The sequence below is a fragment of the Trematomus bernacchii genome, unplaced genomic scaffold, assembly GCF_902827165.1.
Source record: "Trematomus bernacchii unplaced genomic scaffold, fTreBer1.1, whole genome shotgun sequence".
NCBI lineage: Eukaryota > Metazoa > Chordata > Actinopteri > Perciformes > Nototheniidae > Trematomus > Trematomus bernacchii.
Window position 1 is genome coordinate 10,434,929 of NW_022987720.1, and position 19,888 is coordinate 10,454,816.

Genomic DNA, 19,888 nt, shown 5'->3' on the forward strand with positions numbered 1-19,888 from the left:
CATATGTTTCCCTTTATGCTCCGTGTCGCTCTCCAAGGTATGCCCACTGATACAGAAGTTAACTAAGAAACACAAAGTTGTGCTGAAAGAGTTCCTTGTCTTGTACTTGGCAGACGTCTGAAGCTATTCACTCAGCACTCAGGGAGTAAAGCCACCACAACTTGCTGAAGAACCAGGAGGTTTGGAGAGAGATCTGATTCAGAGGCATCGAAGCATAGATGTGAAATTAAAGCACATCATATATAGTTGAGAGAAAAAATATATAAATTCAGAATAAACTCACTTATTGGCAGCACTTTTGTGTGTTTAAAGGGGCCCTATTATCCAAATTTCAGGTTCATATTTGTACTTTCGGCCTCTACTGTGACATGTTTAGATGCTTTAATGTGAAAAAAGCTCTTTATTTTTCTCATACTGCCTGTGCTGCAGCTCCTCTTTTCACCCTCTGTCTGAAACCAGAGCCCAGTCTGCTCTGATTGGTTAGCTGGCCGGCTCTGTTGTGATTGTTCGGCCACTTAGAGAGGTCCCGTCCCTTAGCTTATCACGTACAATGTGTTGGAGCGCTAGCCAATAGAAGCGTGAGTGTTACATAGTGATGTCATTAAGGTGCTGTTTACACGGGAACGCAAACGGTTGTATCCACTACTTTTCTCTTTCGTATAGCCCGTTCGTTCACACAAGGCCGGAAACGCGGAAACGGACCCTGCAAAAAATAATGGGTCCCAAGGTGGATAGATCTGCAAACGGAACGCTCTGGGGGGCCAAACGGCTCCGTGTGTACGCCCTATACGATAATTTCCTGATAACGATGAAGCCATAGCCCCACCTTTCCCCACCTCTGCTGCTCAGTAGCTACTGTCAGTAGTAGTAGCTACTGCTACTGCTACTGACCATGCTACAGATGTTAGTACAACATCTACAGCTCCTCTACTACACCCATCAGCAACAAGTGGACATGGAGAATTACATGAACTACTACATGTTGCTAAATCCACCGCGGGGCATAAACAGAAGGGCAACCATGGCAACCATGCTCGGGGGTCTTCTTCGCTGCTTTTGGTGTATTTTGTGGCAGAAGTACAGTGCCACTTACAGGCCCGGCATATGTACTACAGTGTCTCCAGCGCTCCCGAGCGGTCTCGTGTGAAAGGAAGACTTTTTTGATATCGTATTCGGTTAGTTTGCGTTTCGTATGCGTTTGCGTGTAAATGGGGTCTAAGTGTGTTGGAGAGAAACTCAACTTAACCTATTAAAACCAAGCTAGAATCAAGCTGAGACTTACTGGCATTTTCACTTAATATTTTCATTGTTTCCCTTATAATTTTAATAAAGCATTAGAATGCATTATATAAAGCACTTAGAGTCTACTTGGCACTCTATAAAATGTAATCTACAAGTAACTTTTTATTAAATAAAGAGTCTTTGTTGACCTTCACTTCTGGTGCTTTTGTGTGTGGAAAATGACCAGATTTCCATTTTGTTGTTCTTCTGTCCTACCTGCACAGACTGAAGGTGGGGACGTTGAATTGTCCTTCCATTTGTTCTGTTAACATCCATTCATCCAGTGTTGGATGACAGATACTGCGATGAATCTCTAAACGATGATGATACATTTCTCCTCTGCAGGCAGGACACAACCCCTACATCTCAAAACAAGGTGAAGTATTTGTTTCTGATCTGGTAGGGGAGGGGGCGTTATTATTATGATATCTCCGTCTTCTTGTCTGACACTCACTGGGCCCTCGGGTTGTACAGGGCTGTAAAAGATCCCATCAGAGCAGAGAGAGACATTTTGCAGGATGATGAACACGTTTTACAACCCTACTGTACTTCTTCACGCTCTCCTCTAAAAATGTAGAGGAGAGACGAGTTTTCATGCCCTCAGGATTCACTCTTACTAGCAGAACTCGCGCAGATTTCGATATTTATATTTTCTAAATGCAGAAGCTTGTCTTGAATACACAATCTTTAAGTAAGTTTGAGAGAGCTTAAGGATCTCCAAACTGCTAACATAAGACACAAGACATTGGGTGCAATTACAAAGGGTCAAATTTAACTAAGAGAATTTGTAAGAAGACGACTTCTTTACAACACAACTGCATTGTCGAATAGGTTTTGAGAGTGTTTTTTATCTCAGATTCCTTTTTTTTTTTTACATATAAGTTTCTAAACACACTCGAGACTCTTAATCAGGTCTTTGTTCTGTGCAAATATCAACATTGACACTCTTTTATGCATGTCCGTTTATTCAATCAAATGTTTATTTTAAACCAAACCACAATCTTTGACTTAGAAGCTTTGTTGTGTTTTTGTTTTAAGGTGTTAAAAACAGTCCCCGTAATCGTGGAGAAAACATGTTTTTCTAAATGATTGATTGAGGATTTGGTTTAGTTGTACTGTATAGGAATGTCAATTAGAAAAAGACAGGATGGGACAGATGATATGAGCTGAGGGTTTATTTCAGAAAGACATGAAGCAAGAAAATAAAAGTAAAAATAATGAATCCACACAAGCAGAGTTTAGTGACTAAAAGTCATAAAGTTCTAACTAAACCTAAGAATTAACTAAATTCATTCATCATTGAAACTTAAGAATATTGTTTGTTAATAAAGCCATAGTCATTTAAAGGACAGTATTCACAACAGACAGAAAGAAGGATATAACATCTGGATCTGAAAGAGGCAAATACTTAAAGTTTCTCTTTCATGATATGAAACACCAAAGTCTGAAGAAATCTCTGAAAAATGGAGCAGGAGAAGAGAGGATGAGCAGAGACCTCGGGGGGACGTCGGTGATAAAAGTATCCACTAAGCATTTTACGATGTCAAGGTGCAAAACTAATGTGACGTCTGCTCAGATCATCTGGAGGAGAAACAAACCTGGGGCTGAACCCTTCAGGATGACAAACAGCGTGATGTTTTCTCTTTAGAAACCTGTGCTGCCGTCGGCGCGGTTCTATGGTCTGTCCAGACTGAAATATCTTAACAACTGCTGTTGCATCTTCATGAAGTTTAGTTCAGACATTCCTGTTTCCCTCAGGATGAATTGTAAAAACATTGCTGATCCTCTGTTTTTCAATCTAGTGCCATCAACAGGTCAATAGTGTGGTTTATGACTTTCATCAACTCTCGCTGTACTTTGTGTTTTTACCATCACAACTCATGTTAGCGAGACATTGTTATATTGTGAGTGTTACCTTTCCCTGGTTTTAAGGTCTATAATTTAATATAATAGCTAATGTTTTTAAGGTAGTATTATAACAACTCAGGTGATTCAGGACAGCTGATTGAAATCGGGACTGTCCCAAGTTTTACGAACGCCTAATCACCCTCATTTCGTCTCTCCCTTTACTTCGTCTTACATTTTGATTTGTTAAATTAGATTTTTGTACCTTAGGCGCGTTCACACCGCAGTACTTTTCCCACTTTAGTTCAGATATAGTTCCGAAATGTCGCGTTCACACCAAAAAGAGCCGGAACTAAAATTAGTTCATGAGAACCTTTTTACCCCCTTTTATTTTGTATTTATTTTTACTTTTATTTTTTACCCCCTGCTAGAGAGCAGGTACTTTCGTGGGAGAAAAAGGTTCCTAATGTCTGATTGGCTGGGCGGAATGCAAACCACGCCCCGTAAAACTCCCAAAAAGTTTTGTGAAGCCGCCATTTTATTATCCTCGCATTAGCATTATTAGCATTAGCATTAGCCCAGCGCAGAAACGCAGAGAGACTAACTTATGGCAACACAAAATAAAACATGGGAGCGGTGGAGTGATGAGGAGGTGTCGGTGTTCTGGCGATTTACTCGGAAGGCTTCAGTAGAAGCTGCTGGGAGTCCCAGCAGCTTCTACTGAAGCCAGTCCCCAACTCCGGGGACTTCTGGCCGGGGACTTCGGGTGGCAGTATACACCGTGAAGTGGTTTGCGGCCTGCCAGTAAACCCAAAGCAGAAGAAGAAGAAGTGACGTCAGCGGCTTCATTTGCCTAATCTTCCCTCAGGGACTTATTCCGGTGTGAACGCGATCTCTACTTAGTTCATGAGAACTAAAGAGTTCTCATGAACTAAATTCTGATGAACCTTTGTGGGAAAAGTACTGCGGTGTAAAAGCGCCTCTTGTACTGAAAAGGCAACCTTATGGTCTGAGAAGAGAAACCAATGCTGAAATAAGGAGAATAAGCAACAACAAAATAGACCAGTGTCTCATCTCAAATAAATAAATAAAAGAAAAAAAGTTAGATTTATTGATACTTTAAAAACTAAGAAAACTGTAAATAGTTTTCTTATGGCCGATACGTTTTGCATTTCTCAGGTGGGCTTAGTTCTGCCGGTGCAGTCTTGACCACAGCACAGTTTATAAAGTCCTGGCTCTGGCCCCAATTTGATTTGTGTAATCAAATTTGTGTTGTCGGTTTTTCATTAAGAATGAACTTGGCTGTGAGTGAGGAGCAGCTGTGTGTTATAAAACACAGCAGTGATCATGCAGGGCTCAAAGGAAGGCAGATTAACATATTGTATCCTTGTGTGAGAAGCAAGGTCGCCCCACTGGATGCACCATATCACTGCTCACCACCACTCCCTGCAAAACACTCCTGCTCTTCTTCCAGATGGCATCCACAGATGAAACCATCAGAAACGTTCATTATTAACAACCTGCTCTGCATGGAACAGAGAATTAGAGGCTACGCCCACCTGCAGCAGAAATATTCACGCTCAAATATTCTTTTTATGAGCTGCAGGATAAGATAATAAGCTGCTCATGCAGTTATGAGGAATCTGGAGGAGAGATGTTCTCTTATTATCCAGCCCCTCATACATACACATATGTATTAGGGTCAAATTCAAAAACAAATAAGACAAGAAGCAAGTAAGGCCAAAGGCAGCAGTTGGTGGGAAAACATAATGTAGGTGTAAATGTAAAGAAACCTAGGGCACACTGTTTTGTATGATATGTTACGTTTCACATATTCCACACATCAATATATTAAAATACATTATTAAAGTATACAATATGTATTCTACTGTACAGTATTTAAGTTTACATCCTGTTTCACCTTTTTTCTATTTTATGTGTGTACTGTATATTTGCCTATACTTGCAACTTAGCTGCATCGTTATTCGTCTTGCACTAGTTTATTCATTAATTTCCTTTTATTTCAGAATTGTTTTACATGTTGCAATTTTAGAGGAGCCTAAGTTAAAGTGTGAGAAGCTATTATGCTTTTCCTGTAGTGTGTTATAAATGTGTGTGTGCATGTAAATGGTCTGCAAAGGCTAAAATCCCAAAGTTCCCTCCAGAGGAAGTTTCTCTCCTGCCTGAAGCTTCCATTGGACTTTTCTGTTTACTTCCCTAACAGTGATGTCACTATGTAACACTCGCACTTAATTTGACTAGCTTCTAACACATTGTACGTGATAGGGTAAGGGGCGGGACATCTCGAAGCGGTTGACCAATCACAACAGAGCCGGCCAGCTAACCAATCAGAGCAGACTGGGCTCTGGTTTCAGACAGAGGGTGAAAAGAGGTGCTGCAGCACAGGCAGTATGAGAAAAATAAAGAGCTTTTTGAACATTAATCTATGTAAACATGTCACAGTAGAGGCACTACATACTAATATGAACTTGAAATTGAGAATAATATGTCCTCTATCATCAATCATTTTCTTGATAGATACATTTAAAAAAAAATTCTGGGAGATTGGTTTGAATCTGCTTGAAACCTAAATTAAAACAGAAGGCATTATCTTCATTTTTGTTGGGAGCAGGTTACTCTAACATCCATAAATCAAAACTGACAACACATTGGAAAAATCCTGAGCTTGTTTCATTTCAATTAATACATGTCACTTTCCTTTTACTCCCTCCTCTGTCAATACAATTATGATGAAGGCCTCAGGAAGCCTCAGTTAAATCAGCCCGGAGAAAATATGAAAATATGAAACCTTTGGAATAGAAGGTTAAGTCTGAAACGGTTTTGACGGATAATCGGGCACAAATGGGATTGGCCAGATGTTTTGAGGCAAAAACATTAGAATGTGTTTTTCATTCCTTCTATAACTGCCTCTACCTTTTCAGATGTGGCTATGGAGGATAGTGAGTAAATAAACCCAGGAAGTAAATCTTGAAGAAGGTCCCATTTGCCCTGTTATCAACCAGTTTTCATTTCATTCTCCAAATAGATTTTCTACGTTTTCTGATCAGAATGAATGATCAGCCTCAATGATTTGAGATTAAACAATGTAGATTTGAAAAAAGGAAACGTCATACTTGTTTCTTAAAGAATAATGAGCCCTTAGTGCAGACTCCACTTTAGTTTGCAGTCTCTTAGAGGAGGACTCACAGAGAAGTTGAAGCACAGACTGCTCCTGGAAAGATGTTGGTTAAGAAACAGTTTTCACCCAAAAATAACAGCATTGTTTTTTTTGTTCCCAAGCTCTACGGCTGTCAGACTGAGCGGTGATGCTCATTTAGACAAATAGTGAGAGCGACAACCTTTCAGTTGGTTGTACTTGTGAAAAACATTATCAAACACAAATATAAAGTAGCACAAACAGATAATGAAATCCAAGGGAGCGTCACTAGTCCGTCATTGAAATGTGGTAGAATTAGAATTGGAGGGATGAAACCCTCTTTAAGCGTCACACACACAGAGCACACAGCACACACAATGACATTGTGGCTTTTAACCCCTCCTAGTATAGGAGCAAAGCCAGTGTCCACATAGTGCCTTCCTGCCAGAGAAAGGCACTATGTGGACACTGACCCTAATGTCCTTTTGAAACGACTGCTTTATGTCAACAAAGCGTGTGACTTCGACCTACCGACAGACAACCTTCTCAGTCTAATCTTCACTTACGACTCTCATTATAGTTTTAAAGCAGATGCTCAGATGTCATTAACTTTGACCTCAATTTAATTTACATTAAACGTCTTTAAAATGAACGTCCTTCTTAGAGCCGGACATCAGAACTACTTACTACCAGAAGTGAAAGAGAAATCAGGCCTATATCTTAAATAAAAGTCAAAATAGTATGACTATAAAATAATCCCTTGCAAGTAAAAGTCTAACTCTTACTGAGGTAGATAATACAGACGTGTTACAGGATCAATGAACGTAACATAAATAAGATGTGTTTCTCTAATAATATAAAAATGGATAGGTACAGTCATTATTTATATATTTTTAAATTGTTAGAATATAATAATGTTAAATGCCGATGAAAATAAGCCAGAAAGGTGCCCAATAAAGAGATGTGTGCATATTTATTTTGGTTTCCCTTGGTCTGACGAACAGGTGGGAGCGGCAGGAAGTAGCGGCGGTGGCTAATGACGGTCATTACTCACCTCTCTCCGACGCCGGGGCCAGATCAATGAAGCTCCGACACTTCTCACCTGAGGAAGGGGAGAGAGGGGAGTATAGGGGAGAAGAAGAGATAGATATAAAGAGGAAGAGGTGAAGAAGGCAAGGGGAAATGAGATGGGAACGAAGCAGACAGAAGGGTGAGAAGGAGTTGGAAGGAAAGTTGAGAGGATGAGGCGATTTATGAGACAAGGAGAAAAAGGAGAAAATGTGCATTAGTGACAGTGCTTCAAACCATACAAGTTAATAATGCATCAGGCCTGCAGTGAGACTCTCCAGTATCAACACTTGGTTGAAATGGTTGAATTGCTTTATTTTGCACAAAAGTTAAATGATGCTTGAATGATGGTAATTTTTGCTAACACTTAGTCATTATTTTGAGATTCTATGCCATAATTATGGTATGCTTCGTCATAATGCTGCTATGGTTTCTCTTTTTTTCTGTCAGTCATTAGTCAGAATCCTTTTTCCCCCCCACAATTCTACATTTTTATTTGAGCTTTTTTCTTTTACTGGTGGAAATGGGCTTCCATATATATCCACACCTGCAACACAGTCAACAGTTGTACTCAATAGTACAATATTATTCTGAGAGTATCTTTGCATAATGCAGTCTCATGTTGGATTTGGCTGCAGAGTTGATAGGAGCTCAGTCAGGTCACAGATCAGCGGCTGCAACACGAGCCATAACTCAGCCTCTGCAGAGTCACCGGCAGCAGGCAGGAACATCCATTACCAGCCTGTATACTGCTACACACTGGCATGCACACCGACATACACACTGCTACACACACACACTGAAGCACGAACAACAGATGAAGACACTCAGTTAGTCTCCTGGATACCGAGTCAAAATCAGACCTGGAGTGCAACTTTAATCCATGAAAACTGCTGCAAAATAGAACAGATCAGTTACATACATCCGTACATATGAAAACAAGTCAAAGTCCTGCATTCAAAACATTATTTAATTAAACATATTATTAGCACAATTCAAATACAATACCTGAAATATTTAAAGTAAAAGTATTGATTAATCTCTATCAGCTTTGTGATGATGGTTTTCCTAGCTGTTCCGAAAGGCTTTTTCAAAACTTAAAGGGGACCTATCATGCAAAATGCACTTTTGTACGTCTTTTATACATGAATATGTGTCCCCGGTGTTCCAGGGAACTCACCAAGTGTCAGAAAACACAACCCTCTCTATTTTCCTCCATACCCAAATCTCTAAAAAAGGGGCTGCAATGGATCTGATAAAAACTGATCCAGATTTGAACACTGTCCTGACGTCAGGACGGTGGCGCTACGGCTATGGTGTCATCTGCTGGTGGACTAACCGGAGAGAATTACAGTGCTTGCCTCAACACCCACCTCTCCGCCTCTTCCAAGGAACGAGGGGACCGTGCGGCAGAGTTTCAGTTTCAGTTACTTTCGCCGGTCAAGATGTCCGTTAAAGTTGAAATCTTCTGGACAAAATTAGAAAAGTGCCGGTCAAAGGTCTTTCTGTTTATTCTCCGCTGTGGCTTTTTTTCTCCCTCCCCGAGGCAAGCGTTTGCTCCCGCTGCTTTAATTCAATGCAATCCCTCCCCGTCGAGGCAAGCACTGTAATTCTCTCCGGTTAGTCCACCAGCAGATGACAAACACCCACCTCTCCGCCTCTTCCAAGGAACGAGGGGACCGTGCGGCAGAGTTTCAGTTTCAGTTACTTTCGCCGGTCAAGATGTCCGTTAAAGTTTAAATCTTCCGGACAAAATTAGAAAAGTGCCGGTCAAAGGTCTTCTTTGTTATTTATTGAGCTTTAAAACAAATGAATAACGACTCTATATAATAAAACACGGAGGACGGAGATCTTTCTCCCCCTCTTCTGACAGCCCAGCAGCTGATCAGAGCACGGCTCACCTTTCCTGCAGGGGGGCGTGGTCAGCAGAATCAGACCCGTAGACAGCAAACAGCACATAGAGCAAAATGAGGCATGGCTAAAATGCATGATCTGTTTGGTATTTTGAAAACAGAAACGTATAAATATACCTTATATAGGTATGGCCCTACAATATATCATTTAAATATAGCATGATAGGTCCACTTTAATAAAGATTTAGGAAATGTTATGAACACACAAAAGAACACTTAATTTTTCAGTTTATCACATACATTTTATATCATCTGGAGAAACGTGCTTTTAACTGGAAAGAAAGGGGTTTAAGGGTTGCTTAAATTATTATAGCTAGAATACTATTGTAAAACTGGAGCTGATTCCTACCAAGGAAGCGTCCTGGACTTTGAAAACATATACTCTAAATAGGAAGTGGGTCATTTTGAGGTCACCAATTGTTTCTGGAGTATTTGAATCTTCGAGTGACACGACAGAGGAAAACTGAACCTCAACCCAATTGTCTGAAAGAGACATTTTCAGGCAACGTTACACTTTTCAACATAAAAAAATTCCACTGCACTAAAAACACTATATATGGGTTAATCAATCAATCACAATGTACTCCTTAAAGCATGCACTGCATTTACAGAACGAACCTCCTGCTGTAAGACTCGGAGACTTGTAACTAGTGATTGAGACCATTAACTCATAAGGTGAATGTTACCTCAAGTTAATAGTAGGTTCATTTTCTTATAGACTTCAATGCAATCAGACTTCTGTTTGCAACAAGTAGAGTCACTTGCCTTTTCAGGACTGTATGTTTTTGCCTGACTGAGAAACATTGCTGATGTTTGTCTGAATCCATGTTATCCATTAAACCACCTTTAACTATTTGTATCCTTTTCATTTGAGTCCTCCTACCGGTCCAACAGTTCCCTAACTCTACCTAAATTAAAGTTAACATGTCAATGACCCTATAGCTAAAAGTTGATCCATGACTCCCCTGTTATAAATGCAGCATGCTGTATTTGACGTATACTGGTCGGAAACTTATCTGAAGTGTTATAATGAATCTTTTCCAAGGTTAAAACTCGAGAGGGACTTGGTGAGTTGCAGAGAAAGTGTGCGTTAAGGTGAGCAGCATGGCGTCTGATTAGGACATGAATCTAAAATGTAATTAAAGAATGAGCGGGCCTGTCTGTGACCTGACGACAGCACTAACTTACAGAACAATCAGTATTCCTACGCTTTCCCACTGCACATAGGAGGCAAATTACCCTATAATATGTCAATTATCCCAAAAAGTCCCCGTTATCACACTGGGAATCCATCAGGCTGAAATGAAATAGATTTGCTTTAAGGAGGCTTCAGGTGGATTCCGATTTCTCTCTCTAGTACCTTTTTCTTTTACGGCACATTCTTCCCTCGCCCTGCAGCTCCGCAGTCAGTTTAATCAGTGATCCGATGTCATTCGGGGCTAATTGCAGCTGTAATGAGTATGAATGGTCTTGTGAAACAACGGCTAATGTAGCATTACTTCTACAGTGTCTGCATTTTTCAGCCAGATATGGTGCAGATCGCACGGAGAGACACACTTTTATGACAAGTTTACTCTTTGCCATGTCGTTTATTTACACGCAAATAAAGGTAGAAAGTAACATTTACTCAATTACTTTAAGTATTGCCGTTTTCTGTTTCTTTATATTTCTATTCTAGTAACATTCAGAGGCAAATATTGTGCTTTCGACTACATTTCTGAAAAACTTGCAGATTCAAAATGCTCTCTCAAAACTTTCTTGTAGAGTTTTTTATTTTAATTTTTGCCATTCAGCTGCTGTTATGTGCATTCACACTGATGCGCAGAGAGAAGCTAGTGGTGCTAATGCCGGCTAGCATGGTGGTCAGAATAACTGTTATCACAGAGGATGTAGTGGTAAACCGAAGAGACAAAGGTGGAGAGCTGGGTCAGATTTATGGAGAAAAGGAGATATATGTATGTCTCCCCCCTCTCATCATGGGGCAACGTAAAATAACTGGCTAATGAAATGGATACGCTAACAGCGTTAGCTAAGAGTCAGAAGGAATAACTGGAGTGCAGATTAATGTGTGTTTGACGGAAACATGGCTGCACCAGGATATATCTAGGAGAGCTTTGGGACTGTATGGAAAAACAAGGATTGCACCGGGAGCTTCACCATGTCTTCAACAAAAATCTATAATTTCATTGAATGATATATACATCACATCACATTACAATAAGATTTTCTGAATTATGAGTGATTTTACTTTTGGCTATTTTTGTATATTTTGATGCAAATCATTTTTATTAGGGCAGCATACATTTGACCTAAAATGGTGTATTTCCAAACTGTAGTATTACTTCAAAAACAATTGCAAAAACATTTACTTTCTTTTGCCTTATAGCATTTACAGGTCTTCTATAACATTGTTGGACTCACAATGGACAATTTTTATTAAAAAGATCTAAATCAATGCGAGTGATCATCTTCTTCCTTGGTCAGAATCTGGCACCTACATTACCCAAAATGCAACTCAACTGCTGCCAGTTCAGTCAGAGATGATGCTGTTTTATGCTAGTATCAGCTACAGTAGTCTCACTTCTTCTTAAATTCACACCTCTAGACTTCACAAAGCTTCCTTCTGGACACACACAAGCCTTACTTCTTTCTTTCTTCCTGTATTTAACATATGCAGGAGTAATCCCCAACACCTGAAAACACACTGTAATGGGTAAAATCAGTCCAGTTCCCAACTCTTTTCAAATCCAAAGAATCCAAAGATGAGCCAGGCTTGTGTGGGTCAAAATGTTAGAATTGTATACAATCCTATCCGGTGGTGTAAGAAAATATGGATCAACTTGTGTATTTAGATATTATGTTTTTTGATATTCTATTGATTCTCAAAAACACTGTACGCATATTATCTTTTCTGTGATAGGCAATTGTTATAATTTGTATTGGATTGCACAAAGAGTATAGTGCTATATTGTTTGATGTTACTGTTTTTAATACTTGGATGCATAGTTCAAATTATTTCAACTTTGACCTTTTTTAACTTTCGACGTGCAACCAATCAGAATACATCTGTATGTATTGGCGCAAGCTAGCAGGAGATGTAACCATAAAAACAAAACGTTTTACCTCAAGGCTCTGCATCCAACCTCGCAGTGAGCAAAGAGCAAATCGTGTATCATGTGAATGCAGCTTTAGGTAGATTTTTGGAGACCTGTCAACAACTCTACCCATTAGACAGTATTTGCAACTGGATCCTCTGTATATAAGATCCAGTTAGTTTACAACCTGTGAAATGAAAAGCAACCAGTTACCAGATTGAACTTGTTTAGCTGCTGTCAACGAATCACAGTCCAGTATGGATGACTTTTCATTTCATCCGGTTGAAACACTTTTAATTGAATTGCAATCATTCTGCAAAACATAAAGAAAACAATAAAAAACTGAAAATACTTCACAAACTCAACAATTTCCCCATTTAATTAAATCAGTATTCAAAGTTAAACATAGTTGAAAAAAAGCTCAGTTTGGTGTAAAAGTGAACTTCCTGAAGACTAACCTCGTCAGACTGTGCTCTCATTACTCTTGTTAAAACATTATGGAGCTGAGCAGCTTACCAGTCTCTGCGCCCTGCGTGCCAGAGAGCGTGATGTAATGAAGTTAGTAAGCCTGCCGAAGAGGCAGCGTGACAATGTTTTTTAATTTAACCCTTAAGACCCTTCACACTGTCTCTCAGCACAGATTAAACAACTTGTATCAAGGGTCATCAAGTTGAGTGAAGGCCAAAGACACACCACAAGTCTCTTACTTGACATTGCCTCGCACCACGTCTGAACCGGAAGTTATTCTTACCGGCCATCATGCCCCCCCATTGATTATCAATTAGTGATTAGACGCTGCAACTGCTCTGATACACTCTAACATCGCTGTAGTTAACATCGGAGTAGAGACAGATAACAAAACACTCAAGTGAATCACTGCCAAATGTTCTACTGTTTTATTGTCTTAAAAGAGAGCAGAGTTTTTTTATTAATTCTATTATTATTTATGTTTACTCACGTGAGGCTGATAATTGAGTTAAAGAAAATAGCTCAACAATTTAATACACAATATGCCAAAAACGTCCACAAGCACACCATGCTCTGACAGTGAGCTGCTTTGAATATCCGAACGGCATGAACAGAGTTTAAGAATGGCACGGTTTGTGCCAGAGTGCGCTCCGGCACCCAGAGTGACTATTTACAAGTTTAGTTACGTTTTTAAACTTTGTGGCATCATGACATCCCATTTGAGAATGCAGCATTAGAACCATCTCGTCTGGTCTTCAACCTTCATACATTTTCCCACACCACACCGCTCCTCCGCTCCCTTCACTGGCTTCCAGTAACTGCTAGAATCCACTTCAAGACACTAGTACTTGCGTACCATGCTGTGAATGGTTCTGGCCCTTCCTACATCCAGGACATGGTTAAACCATACACCCCAGCACGTGCACTCCGCTCTGCATCAGCCAAACGGCACCCTCACTGCGAGGCCGTGCGAGGGGGACCCAAGTTCCCATCAGCTAAAACACGTCGGTTTGCTATCCTGGCTCCAAAATGGTGGAATGAGCTCCCCATTGACATCAGGACAGCAGAAAGTGTGCACATCTTCCGGCGCAGACTGAAAACACATCTCTTTCGACTCCACTTCGAGCAATAAAAAAGAAAAAAAAAGAAAAGCACTTATATACATTACTAACTAAGCACTCATATACTAACTAAGCACTTATACTAACAAAGGACTGGTTTATCTAAAGCCAGTTGAGTAGCACTTAAAATGTTTTGGCTCTATGAAACCTAATGTACTTATATGATTCTGTTTTCTTCAAGTTTGTATCTTCTTGGTCGAATGCACTTATTGTAAGTCGCTTTGGATAAAAGCGTCAGCTAAATGCAATGTAATGTAATGTAATGTAACCAGACAGTCTGTGAAAAGCATTGGTGTAATGTAGTGAAGTACATTTACTCAAGTACTGTACTTAAGTACAATTTTGGGGTACTTTACTTGAGTATTTTTATTGTATGCTACTTTATACTTCTACTCCACTGCATTTTAGAAGCTAATATTGTTGCTCAACATGCTGCCTTTAGGTTCGTCATGAAACAATGCCACTTCCTAGGAAACAATTAATCTTAAATAATAACATCATGATCTTTTCGCTAACACTGAAACAACATTTGGTGTGCTTATTTTAAAGGTCCCCTATTATACTGTTTTTCATCAATATATTATAGGTCTCAGATATATACAAACATGTCTCTGAAGTGTTTGGCTCCAAATACCAAACAGATCATTGCAGCATCCCATAATCCCCTCTGTTTCAGCCCTGTTTCGAAAGTGCTGATTCTGTCTGTTACTTTAGATGAAAATAAGGAGCCACTCCCCACGCCCCTCTGAGAGATATTTGGTTAAAAAGAACACAATGGTGATCTAGGAGGAGATTCAGGTGATAAGAGGGGGGGGGGGTTACCTTGGTTGGTGATTGGCTAATGGTTACACAAGCCAAAAAAAACGTTATGACATCATAAAGTGGCCAAAATCTGATCAGCTCATTTTCAGACAGGTTTATATATAAATAGATCAGGAGAAAAAGTGAGCGAATATTTTTTCCTGAAACTTTCAGAATCTCTTTACACAGAGGGGACACATGTTTATGTATAAAACGTGAAAAAGTGGATTTTTCACCATAGGTGACCTTTAAGTTTTTACTGAGAGAATTAAGTACATGTAGCATCTTGTTTCTTATTTTGATTTGATTATGTGTTTTATAAACAGTTGCAATGCATGGTGGAGCTTCTGGGTGTTCCTGCAGACCATCTTCTCAGTGAAGGGAAACAACCTTTATATATACAGTCTATGGGAACAACCCATATTTTGTTAAGTCACATTCCAGCTGGAGACTCAGGGTACAACGACACCTCGTCAATAAGATGTTCTGATCTAGTAACCTTCTTTTAGACACCACAAGAGCTAACTATGACACCTCTCACTATCGCGGACAACAGGCGATAGCGAGAGGTGTACAGATTACACAATTCTGACTATTACGAATAACCTTTTATGGCTAATTTACGTAACGCTGCCTCAAATGTGATACGTGAATTTGCCAATTAAATGATGACTTGTCGAAAGTCAAATGCAAGATATGTGCAGAGCTGTTTATTCATGATTTCACCAAAAAAACAACTAGTTTACCAAATGCTAAGATATTTTAATTATCTCTTTGCAAAGTTGCAATTTATGACCTTTATGTATCACCTTTAGTAACTTAGTAACGTAAAACACCTTTAGATTTTGATTCATGATGCCAAATATAATCAACACTTTAATCAGACTTTAGTTACACCAAAGCTTCCCTGCAGTATGCAAAGTAGTTAAAGCTAGCTGCACATTTAACAGCTTTGACAAACACAGTAATGCATCAATAATATATTATTCTAAAATGGGCCGATCCACATTCCACCCACACTCACCGTATATATTCAAATGTTTTCCAAATCTAGGCAAACTGCCTAATAAAACATTAATCGAAGCAGGAAATCCACCATATTTTCTCCTGGTGGGCTTCCTATGGACTTCCTCACACTCAAAGAGAAGCAGGCAGAGGGAGGGATAAACAACCTCACTATATCCAATCATAATAAATGTGTTGCATTTAGAGACAAATGTTATTCCAGCACAGGTGTTCCCAGTTATTCTCAGTGATTAGACCTGTTCTCAGGTTAGGGTTAGACTGAGCTGCTACTAATTATTTTCTATAATGACTAATCTGCCCATTGTTTTTCGATAAAGTCTTGTTGCATTTGTAAATGTCAGAAAAAAATTAAACCTACCTTATTTAACAGAGCCCAACATGACATCTTCAAATTGGTTGTTTCACTGATTTATGTTACTTGTTAGATGCTTTTATCCAAAGCGACTTACATACTCAATACTGTGGACAATCCCCACAGGAGCAATTTGGGGTGAAGTGTCTTGCCCAGGGACACAACGACATGCTGACTGCAGTGGGGTTTGAACCTGTGACCCCCTGATCCGAACACCTACGGACAATCCATTACGCCACACGCCGATTTATAATCCAAGTCCTAAATATTTAGTTTAAGTAACTAAGTACATTTTTAAGTAGTGCACTTAAGTACAATTGCCAAGTATTTGGAATGTATTGAAATGTTCCATTTCCAATACGTAATACTTTTCTCAACTACATTTTGGAAGCAATTATTGTACTTTTTACTCCTCTATATTTATTTCACATTAGTAAGTTTACTTATTTTAAACTTCATAACATTAATAAAACATAAAAATGAACTAATCAATTGTGATGTGCTGTTATGGACTAAGATACCCAGCAATATAGTTACTTGTAACTAAAGTTAGTTTAGTTTTGGTACTTAAAGTGTATGTTGATGTGAATACTTTGGTCCTATTACCTAAGTAAAAAAATGCATGCAAGACTTTGACTTTTAACAGAGTATTTCTACACTGTAGTTGAATATATTTACTTAAGTGAAAGCTCTGAGTACTTGTTCCACCTCGGAAAAAATACAAAATAGTGAGATTACTTGGCTTTGATGTTCAAATCAACTAATCATTATATGAACTGTCAAATAATTGCGGCTCCACACCAAACAGCCAATATATGAATGGAAAACAAAATCCCCTCCCAGCTCTGCACTGTTACTGGGGTACGGTTTATCTTCTAAGGATCAGGAAGTGTTAAATGTGGTAAAATGTACGGACACTCATTATCAGCACAAGTTCAGCATTTGCCTTTAAGACCATAAACTGGTCAATACACACAAACTCTCTTAATCTGTCTGTTTCACTAAGCTGTTTAATTACTCTTATACACAGCCAAAACACATCTTAACACTCTCTCTGTTTTCTCTCTCTCTCTCTCTCTCTCTCTCTGTTTTCTCTCTCTCTCTCTCTCTCTCTGTGTGTTTTCTCTCTCTCTCTCCCTCTCTCCCTCTCTCCCTCTCTCCCTCTCTCTCCCTCTCTCCCCTCTCTCTCTCTCTGTATTGCTTGCAGAAGATAAGCAACAGATAGTGTTTGTAGTTTATCAGAAGTTAATCATTTAGTTCCATCCTCTCAGATGGACAAAATAACAGAAACACTTATAGCACTACAGAGACATTTTTTTTACAACATATGCACTATTTTCACCTCTTTAGGAAGGTACTGACTACTGAGCCTTTTAGAATGTGGTTTTGAAGATGATGTCATGTTTATAGTTTTGCTGCAATTTAAAAATATATATTTTCACTTTTGACTAACCTGAGGATTATTCTCTTGATTTCCCAAAGTCAAATGTCACATTTTGAAATCGTGTAGTTATGTCATACTAACTAGTGGTGGAAAGTAACTAAGTACATTTACTGGAGTCCTGTACTTAAGTATACATTTTGGTACTTTACGTGAGTATTAACATTTGTTTTACTCCACGACATCTCAGATGGAAATATTGTACTTTTTACTTTATTTGTCATTTGTGGTGGTTGAATTAAATGTAATGTTTTTATATATTTGTACTAACTTACCCAGTATTTGAAGTATACAAAATATGCTCCACCTTAGCCAATTACGAGTTCAAAAACTCCTTTATGAAAAATAGTGGAATATTTAATATTACAGCATTTTAGAGACAATTGAATACTGAATACTTTTATTTTCTATACTTAAACTTTTTATTTTTTACTTTAATACTTCCAAAGTAACCATTTGAACTCAGAACTTGCTTGTAATAGTCTTTTTAGACTTTACTGCTTTTACTTGAGTAAAGTATCCAAGTACATTTTCCACCAATCATACCAACAATCAAAAAGCTTATTTCATATTAGTTAAAGAAAAGCAGACAATCTGCTTATTTTGAGAACCAGCAATAATTGTAATTAAAACCATTTAATTTGTTATTTTCAAGAGTGTTTTATGTTTTTTTCTTGTTTTTCTGTGATATGTGCTACCTTAAAGTGCAAATTAATTCCTAAACTGGTTTGATTTTCCGGTATGGACACACCTGCCTCGTTGATGTTCTCCTCGCAGGAGTACCAGATGCCCGTGTGGAAGCGACGGAAGAGGAAGCGGTCGTCCCCGGTCTCCCAGCTGTAGTGCACCTTGTTCTTGTCCGTCTCGTTAACACCGTAGTCGATGCAGTTGTGGCGCCGCTGCTTGCTGCAGTTGGGCTTTGGCACGCGCTGGGTGCCCTCGCACCAGTACGTGGTGATGAAGGCAGTGGTGGAGAAAAACAGAGCCACGAGGTTCAGACCCACGGACAGCAGCGCGCGACATTTCCGCGTGGTCTTCATGATAAACAAAGTTCATCCAAAGAGGTTGTTGGTCAGAGGATGAGAGGCATGACGCGGGAAAGACGCACAGAGGAATTACGCGCGTCTGTGCCTCTTTGCTCCTCTTTGTCTTAGTTTGTCCTCGCGGAGAAGTGACAGGTGGTGCAAACTGCACGAGAGAATACCGTTATAAACCTGCCATTTACTTCAGCATTAGATCCTACAACTCCCAGCGTCCCCGTCTCAACAACTCTCAACAAGGACTGGGGCACACTGATGAAACGTCTCTCTGCCCCCCCCTCTCTCTTTCTCTCCCCTCTCTCTCGCTCCTCGTGCGTCATCGCTGTGACCGGACTGTTTTTTATCGGGAGATGCTCTATGATTCTTTCACAAAATACTGGAATATAATCATAAATGTTTTATCACAGGAAGTCACCTTCAGGTTTTATCAGACAATCAGGATAATGAATGTATTGTCATATACAAAATAAAAGCAGCAAATGTTCTCTTATAAGAAGCTTACATTTTATTTTATTGCCAACGTATTATAACAACAATAACTTTATTTGCGCACCTTTTTCAGTGCTTTGACATAGTTAAATAAATCTTAGAAATCCATGTGAAATGTCACCTTCAGATTTGTTATAAGCCAAGCAGGATATTTAGCTAACCCTAACCCTTTAGGTTACATAACAAACAAAATAATGTTATCCAAAGCCACATGTGCATCGCTCACATTTAAAAACGTGTTACAATGCTATCAATACACAAACATTTGCTTCAAGATTCAACGAAAAGTGCTGCCACTACAGGATGTACGCACAATAGATCAACCCTTTCGGTTTAAAGCTGGAGCAGAAATAAAAGTGTTTTGTCAGTATTAAGCTGTTAAAAATGATTTACCCAACATTTTTATTGTAGGGCACATCTGTAAAACAAAATGTTTAGCAAATTGTTGGGCTAAAACTATTGTACAGTTGATCAGCATAACAACAGCAGGCGATATCTTTAAAAATAAAGCTGGAGAAGATGTTCAAGCAAAAGGAATAGGATCCAGTCTGGAGCTTTGGGGTACACCAGAAAACAGAGATTAATGTAATGAGGGTTCAGGTATGCACAGTTGGTGCAAAAACTCCTGTCTAAGAGGTAATCCAGTGCAGAGGTGATCCTAAAATGTACTGCCTAAGCCTCTCAACTCAGTGTTGTGGTCTAATGTGACCAATACAGAATATTCTCCTGCACCATGACATCAAGTCAAATTCCTCGTACGTATCAACCTACCAGGTAATAAAACTGTTTCT

At 39.2% G+C, this 19,888-nt stretch overlaps 1 protein-coding gene across 1 annotated transcript in view; it reads right to left on the reverse strand.

Annotated features, from left to right (window-relative positions):
• Positions 1–18,608, reverse strand: part of gsg1l (gsg1-like) — a 31,604-nt gene extending 12,996 nt beyond the window's left edge. Inside the window, exons 1-2 of the mRNA XM_034144261.1 lie at positions 18,320–18,608; positions 7,338–7,385 (exon numbers count right to left, since the gene is read on the reverse strand). Of these exons, the coding sequence (XP_034000152.1) occupies positions 7,338–7,385; positions 18,320–18,608 (337 nt within the window). The remainder of the gene's footprint in view (positions 1–7,337; positions 7,386–18,319) is intronic.
• Between the last annotated feature and the right edge of the window lie 1,280 nt (positions 18,609–19,888).